The sequence below is a fragment of the Cucurbita pepo genome, unplaced genomic scaffold (assembly GCF_002806865.2).
Source record: "Cucurbita pepo subsp. pepo cultivar mu-cu-16 unplaced genomic scaffold, ASM280686v2 Cp4.1_scaffold000211, whole genome shotgun sequence".
NCBI classification, from domain to species: domain Eukaryota; kingdom Viridiplantae; phylum Streptophyta; class Magnoliopsida; order Cucurbitales; family Cucurbitaceae; genus Cucurbita; species Cucurbita pepo.
This window is the reverse complement of record NW_019646470.1, coordinates 7,889-16,493: the sequence shown is the minus strand read 5'-3', so window position 1 is coordinate 16,493 and position 8,605 is coordinate 7,889. Positions and strand designations below refer to the sequence as shown.

Below are 8,605 nucleotides of genomic sequence, written 5' to 3'. Positions count from 1 at the left end.
CCCCTAGGGTTTTCGATACTAGTCATGAACCTGACAGCCTCTACCTTGATCTATAAATATGAAGTCTGTGCAATGTTTTAAGACAAGAACCAAGTGATGAGGATTTCTAAAATTCGAGTTTGAAGCTTTTAGATTATGGGTTTTTCTTCCTCAGATTTTTTCTAAATTTTCTAAATTTGAGGGCTATGGTTAATCATTTTTCATCCTACCAACTTCTACACATCCCATATGGGATTTCTAAAAAAATTTGTGAAGGAATCGGGCAATGAAGAGCTCTAGAATCGGCTGCCCAATAAAAGACTAGAAACATGTTTTTCGGCAAACTTTGGAAGGTTATAACTCGAGCTACATACCACGACAAGGTAAGAAATTGGCCTCTACTTCTTTCTTGAAACTTCATCTAAACGTTTCATGAAGAAATTTAGCCCATTAGAGATGTATATAGAGCGGTGCAAAGGCAAAACTATAGGGGTATGATAAGAAAAAATCGTGATTTTTCCANAGAGGGGTATGATAAGAAAAAAATCGTGATTTTTCCAGCAACCAACGAAGAAGATGAAGTCCAAAGTCAAAGGTCAAACTTTGACCAATAAAAGTCAAAGGTAGCCATATGTTGACCTTCTACATTTTTTCTTTTATAATCAATTTGGACCTCTTTTAAACCGGTTCTGATAAGATAAGGAATCAACTACAAGGGGAATAAGATTCGGATTACCTTGTTGATCGAATATCTCAAGGCAGAACACTTGATTGAGATTCGAATCACTCCACAAGCAAGATCGATCATGTCTAGCTTGAATGATTCTTGTTGATCAAATATCTCAAACACTTGTTTGAGATTCGAATCACTCCACAAGCAAGATTGATCATGTCGAGCTTGAATGATTCTACATGCAATCTAAACTACATAGAATTGCAAAGAAACTTAGCCATTGGCTAAAGAAAAGCACAAATGCTTCTTTCTATATTTTCCAAGTCTACCTTACAAATACAACATACATGGCTTTATATAGCCTCAAAAATGAAACTACTAAAGGTATTCCAAGAGTTGTAACATTCCTACTTTATGGCCATAATTAGCCATTATGTAAATGTAACCGAAATTAAATAAAAAGTCTTAAAATACAATAACTCTAAATTACTCTAAATTGTAACCCACCCAAAATTTACAACAATCAAACTTCATTCTTCTTCAATGTGGCATGAATTGAAACATCTTTTGATAATTTTGACAACCTTTTCTTCACATCTTCATTGAAGCATATTGTATGATTGATATCTCTTGGTTCATATCATTTTGATAATCTGGACCTCTTTTAGACCGGTTCTCATGAATTTATTTATGGTTCCTGAAGCTAGACTCAAAGATGAATCTAATAATGAAAATTTGGAATAATTCGGATACCGAAAACTCAAGAACGGAAGTCTCAAACATCGACGACGAGGTAAGTAGCCACCTTGGAATTTTCTTAAGAAATACTTGTGGGAATTGTTTGGATTTCCATATGAACCCCGAACCAAGTTTGAATTAAGGATATATAAAAGAAAAACTCAAAGAACCATGAGTTAAAGCCCTGAACTGATCAAATTGCTCGGGATTTAACTAACATTAAAATAATCAACTAGATAAACTTTGTTGCGTACGAAATTTTAATGCTGAGTATATTATAGCATGAGTAGGTAAACCAAGAAATGGTGCAAAATGACCATATTGCCCCTAAGGATATCTACCTACGGTTCATGACCTAGAGGACTTCCAAATGCTATTAAATTCTATGGTAAACCTTATTCTGTGATTTCTGATGATGCGGCGAAGTTTAAAAGCCATTGGAACACGTTAAGTAACAAAACCAAGAATTAGGGATAAAATGACCAAAATGTCCCTAGGACTACTTAGGAAAATTCAAGGTCTACCNGCCCCTATGACTACTTATGAAAATTCAAGGTCTACCCGTAGTCCAAATGACTTGCTACTTCTTATAAGGCCTATTCCGAAGGGCAAGAAGGTATGTTCAAGAGTTGAAGTTGATTAGAGCAAGCTTGGAACCAAAAGCAAGTTAGGACAAAAGAAACACCTAAAGGAAACACCTCACGACTCAAGACCCTTCTAAAACCCTTTAAAGAATTCATTATGAATCTATGACCTTCTAGAATAACTTAGGCTTGTTATTATGATGGATTCACATGTTTACGAATGCATGTTACAACTTATGCCGAAAGAAATTATGAACCTTAGAAACTTACAAGATTCAAAACCAAGAATCATATGAAAAAGAATGCTCGGTAACCTTAATGACTTACCTATANATCATATAAAAAAGAATGCCGCTTAATGACTTACCTATATATTTAAAATATTACTGCATAAATGGCATTTAAAAATCTGTTGTTTTACATAGATAAATTGCACTATTTACATTAACTTGGGTTAGATTAAATACGGATGAAAATATTTTATATGGGGTTACATTAAAGACGGATAAATTTATAAATTCACTGCAATCAAACTGTACCTTGATTAGTTCCACAATTAAAAAAAATTGTTAATAATAATAAATAAATAAATAAAGCAAAATTAATAAAAATATCAACTTTCTCTTAATAATATTCCAACTTTTTTAAAAAAAGAAATTCAAAATATTCTTTAAATTAAAAAAAAAAAAAGTTTAAAAAAATACCTGTTAATTTTAATGAAAACTGTCTATACTTCGTTCAAAATATACAACTTTCAAAAGAGTTTCAAAAATCTCCTTTTAACTTTCATGTTTTTTTTACCGTTGTTTCATAAATATTTTCAAAAGTAACCCTAAATAGTTTGGAGATAATCTATGAAGTGTCAATATATTGATAATTAAAAAATTAATTTTTTTTATAAAAATAAAGGAGGATAATGTTATTTTTAAAATTTCATGGATATATTTTAAATATAGTACTTACGGTCAAAATATTTTTTAATTTTTTTAAGTTAAATAGTATTAATGAAACTTTTTAAAATTTAAAGTTTATTTGAACAACTATTAAAAGTTGCTGGTATATTTTTGAAATAAAATACTAACGATTTTGCAAAAATATTTTTTTATTTTTTTAATTCAACGATATTATTGGATATTTTTTTAGACAAAGTTTATGGATATTTTTATTAATTTAGGAAGAAGAGAAAGAAGGTAGAATCCGCCCAAACCGTTAGAATTGAAATTATACAATAATAACTTGATCCTATGAAGCCTCGTACTCGAATTCACTAACTGGTCCACCAAACATCGTAAACAAGCTTCAAACTAATGTCACAAATTGGTTTGAATTGAAAAAATCTTTTGGACGACCGTAAAATTTTGGAATTGGTTGGATTGGTGACTTGAATGACCGGATAGAGTTCTCAACCCAACTCAACCTTCTATTTTGGAGTTGGATTGAGTTGTCGGGTTTTGTTTTTTTATTTAAATTAAAAAAATCCTACTTATTTTTAAGAAAACTAAAATCTCATAAAACTAAAATATCAAACATTTATAAGTCACAATGCATCACTAACCTTAGTTATAAACGTTAAATATTCTTAATCTTTCTAAAAGTAGGATAGGATATGGTAGTATTAAGTTGTAACCTTATTTTCGGGATGGTTAGATCACCAAAAAATTGTCAACCAAAAAACTGAACAGAATTTTTGGTTTTCCGATTTTCCAAAAATTCAAAGAAAAAGAAAACTCTAGCCTATGATTGAGTTTGGTAATCCGAGTTGGTTGGGTTATTAGATCATAGGAACACCGCTAACTTATAATGAACACTAACCATCTTATAAAAATAAAATAAACAAAAACTGTGATTGATACCAATGTCTATGGTTACATACTTCAAATATTTCAATTATATAATGATGTAGATGTATTAGGGGGGGAGGGGTGTTAATTGTATTGAAATTTGTCATCTACCATACCCAGAATTCCTGTCGAAGACATTGATTTCCATTTCCATAGTTTCTCAGTGATATCTCCTCCCCTGCATGTTTAACATCCAGAACAATTAAACCATGTCATAAGAAAATTTTCGAGTTTATAGTATCCGGAAAGTTCTTTATTCCTGTCATGCAAGCAACTGATAAAAAAGTACTGCTTCAATGTCAATTGGGATAATTAATATTAGACATTAATAATCAACATTCAAATACTTCCAAGATTTCGAGACTCAAAGAAACTATAAATATACAAAGACTTACCAGATTAAAACTTGTCAATCTCAACAATACCATACATTATCTATAAGCTTTGGAATTATGTTTTGTTCCATAAGGTATTGTTTTGTTCGCCAAAATTTACAGAAAAGGTTCCCACAATATTTATCAGAATGATTATCTTACAAATTGCAAGATGATATGTTAATCTGGCGTTTTGATGTGGTTGGTTTGTGGAGAAAGTTCGTATCAGAGCAATATGTTTGAATAACTAGGGGAAGATTGTGAGATCGCACGTCAATTGGGGAGGAGAACAAAGCATTTTTTATAAGGGTGTGAAACCCTCTTGCTAACAAACGTGTTTTAAAAACTTTGAGGGGAAGTTTGAGAGGGTAAGCCTAAAGAGGACAATATCTGTTAGCGGTGGACTTGAGCTGTTACAAATGGTATCAAAGCCAGACATTGGGCGATGTGCCAGCGAGGAGGCTAAGCCCCGAAGAGGGTGGACTCAAGGCGGTGTGCTAGCAAGGACGCTAGACCCAGAAAGGAGTAGATTGTGAGATCCCAAATCGGTTAGGAAGGAGAACGAAGCATTCTTTACAAGGGTGTGGAAACATCTCCCTAGCAGACGCGTTTTAAAAATCTTGAGGGGAATCTCGAAAAGGAATACTCAAAGAAGACAATATCTGCTTGCTCCAGTTGTATCATACACATGTTTGTTGTATATTATAAGATAATGGTTAAGCAATTACCTTTATTATTCTTCAGGAATGTCTAGTATAAATGTTTGTTAGATTTAATGCTTCTATCTAGGTGTCAGATAGATAGGAGTCCGCTTTCAATACCAAAAACCAGGACTCTTACACGACATCCCATGAATCATAATGTTATATATGGAAAGGTAAAAGTCTAGGTCTACTACCAAGCAAGAAACTGAAGACCCTAACTTGGTGTTGTGTATGGTACTCATACTAGAATTACAACTTTCACATTAATGAGCTGATTCTGATATGATACACCCTACAAATGTAAGTTGTGTGCTTAAAGTGTCTACTCGAAATGCATTCTCTCATCAACTGCATACCATTCATCAGAACTTGAATTTGAAATTACTTGAGAAAATTGATTTTGATGCATCCTAGGTATTGATTTGTTTTTTCTTTTAATTCTCTATGCATGCAAGTTTAGATAAACTTTTCAATCAAGGTATAGAGTCTCACCACTGTTATTGCTTAACCTTCAGGGAATTTTCAATGCGTTGAACGAGTTCACCAGCAGCCAAAGCTCCTTCCTGCATATAGATAATTCGCATGCATGTTTAAAATAAACAATAAATAATCTAAGCACAAGAAACTGAAAGCCCGTTACTGACATTTCAACCGGAATATCTAAAAAAGTTACAAGATTGTTTATGGCATCTCACTAAAACCAAAAGAAAAGGTGAAAGAGTTGTAGTCCAGATAGAAAGAGGATGTACTTGTAAGCCAAGTTACTAATTTATGGATTTATGGAATAGTTTAAGAGAATTGTGAACCAAGTTTTGTCCTTTTAATTCAGAAGAAAGATTGTTAATGTTTCTTTAACTTGGGAATAGCTTTCTCTACTATAAATATTCCTAAGATATATACTCTTTTCACAACTACAACAACAAACAAAATTGAAAAGCCAAGTGCTGAAGGTCTTTTTATTCCAAAAGATCTCTCTTCTTTTCCTTGTTTCGACATATTTTGATCATGGGTCAAATTCACCCTGCTTGATCAAATTGAAAATATGGGCATACCTTTTAACTCATTGAAACTAAACTGGGTGCATGAATTGAGGAAAGATACGGTGGATAATGGTTTCAGAGAAATAAAGGATAGAACATAGTAGAAACTTCGAGTGTAATTACAGGATTTCTTGGAAAAACTTCCCGTTTTCGTTCAAATTCAGAAAGAAAAAAGATGCAATTGAACAAAGATTCTGAAACATATGTATGTGATTTCTTGACGCATATAGAGTTAGTTGTACATTCAATATCTCTCCAAATGACTAGAAATAGGACAAAGCATTCACTTACGAATCGGTCAAGGGGTTTTCCATCTTTGAAGAGGATAAACGTAGGTAATGCCTCTATTTTGTATTTATCAGCGATGACAGGATATTTCTCAGTGTCAATCTTGACCACCTGGACTGTGTCACTCAGCGCATCACTAACTTTTTCAAGAATTGGAACCATGAATTGACAAGGACCACACCTGCAAACGAGGAGCTATGGATATAAACCAAGAGACATCAATCATACAATATACTTCAATGAAGATATGAAGAAAATGTTGAAATTATCAAAAGATATTTCAATTCATGTGACACTAGTTCATATCAGCTATGTTTACCCATCATTTAAAAACTACCTTTTTGAATAAGAAAATTATCTGTTCTACAATTCAACCCCTGTTCTCCTCAGCAGCCAAGCACTAACTTGCTAACTGAATCATATTCACTAGGTAAATTGCTCAGGAGAAACAACGGCTTATTTTGTAATTATATATTAAAAACATGATTCCCATAAATTAATATTATCGGTTAGGAACCACAACTCTCACAATGGTATGATATTGTCCACTTTGAGAATAAGCTCTCATGGCATTGCTTTGGGCTTTCCCAAAAGGCCTCATAGCAATAGAGATGTATTCCTTACTAAAAAATTCATAATCATTCCATAAATTAGAACGTGGGGGTGGAATCATCCACAAGTGAAGTGGGGTGAGATATAAAGCCATGCCTGCAATGCTCTTGTAGAAAGAGTAGCTTGAAAATAGGTGTGTGCATGTGAGTGAGATAAAGAGACCAACCAGGTTGCATAGAAGTCGACTAACACGGGCTTGTCAGAGTTGGCCAATAAATCATCAAAGGAAGAAAATGTTTGGTTCTTGGCTTTGACCTACAGAAGTTAATTTGTACAAACAAATCCCATCGTTATTCATTACAGCAGTTTGAACACAAATTGTCATCCATATTTAAACAAGCAACTTGAGAATCGGGAAAAATATTAATGCAGCTTTTAAGAGCAAGAAGAAGGGGATCTCTACAAAAAGGGAAATGCAATCCTTCTAATTACTCTGACTACTTAAGAACTTAATTTTTCTTATAAAACTAAAACTAATTGAACCAGATAGATTATAGTTTCTTCTTAGGTAGACGAACAATGTAGTTTCTAGTTCTACGTAAAACAGAAGCAAACACGGATACAATCAAAAATCGAATTAAAGGAACACCAGAAGTATAAGAAAAACAATTACATCACATAAACTTCGTTCACCAGAATTAGGCACAAAAATTAACGATAAGTCTCTGAAGGTTAGATGCGAAACAAAAGCAACAATAAGAACAAAAGGAAAGTCCAAGGATTCCAAATTCTTTATCAGGTTCCTCCATAAAAACAATACACAGATCTAAGGAAATAGATTGTTACCACAGGGAAGATTCGAGACCGCGACTGAGCAGAAATCCCACAGTTTCCAAGTCGAACACATCGAAGCTGAACCGGTAGCTGTAGAGACGAGGAGGAAAACAACCTAGATGAAGATGAATCATTCACGGCGAAGCGATTGGAGCGCTCTGAGGTGAGGAGAGGATAAGGTGATGTTGAAATGGAGGCCGCCATGTGAAGCTCTGTGTGCTCGCTCCTACAATGTCGATAGAGGAATTTTGTCGTCTGTTTTGGCTATACGGAGAAGCCAAAGGGAAGCGGAAAAATATAGTTAAATTCATCTTTTGAATCAACGAGAAAAATATAAAATATAAAATTAAAATATATATAAAAAGAAAAAAGAAATACAATCACATGCAATCACAGTGAGACCTATCCTTTCATAATAATCGTGGCATTGCACTTTTTTTTCGAGTCGGGGCAAAGTTGGATGTGTAATACTTCTTGACACATAGACCCACTAATCGAGCTCGTATATGTACCATTTGGGTATGCCCCTTTGGCGAGCGTACACTCACGCAGCTGGAAGCTACAGAGAGAAAGGAGTCCGTATAATATCATAACGTACATACTATCGTAATATAGCATCCGTCTTAATCATAACGGGAAAGTATCTCCATGCACATAAAATACAAAATGCATGAGATACCATAGTATCAAATCATGACACATAATCAAGACTACTAGATATCAAGGCTACTAGATAAGAAAATAACGAGAAGTATATGAGATGTTTAAGTTAATTGAAGCTAAATATAGATAATTATATAAATGATTTTGAAATTATATATTACATAATTTAATAAAAATAATCTTATAACTTCTAAGTAGTTCAATAACTATGAATTACTTTAATATTTTAAAGTGTAAATAATAATTGGATCTTTATTGGATAAGGTTATTGTAACAATCTGAAATTTTCTACTTAATTTAAGAGGATGATTACTATATACATATCATCAATATTG

The 8,605-nt window shown here is 33.1% G+C and overlaps 1 protein-coding gene across 1 annotated transcript; it reads right to left on the bottom strand.

The window, feature by feature from the left end:
* Positions 1-3,790: 3,790 nt before the first annotated feature.
* On the bottom strand, positions 3,791-7,884 carry LOC111784479 (thioredoxin-like protein slr0233). Its single transcript, XM_023665171.1, has 5 exons — positions 7,620-7,884; positions 7,000-7,088; positions 6,225-6,402; positions 5,386-5,456; positions 3,791-3,993 (listed from the first exon to the last, which is right to left on the bottom strand). Exons 1-4 carry the CDS (start codon positions 7,809-7,811, stop codon positions 5,391-5,393), a joined length of 525 nt encoding a protein of 174 aa, XP_023520939.1. The 5' UTR covers positions 7,812-7,884; the 3' UTR covers positions 3,791-3,993; positions 5,386-5,390.
* Between the last annotated feature and the right edge of the window lie 721 nt (positions 7,885-8,605).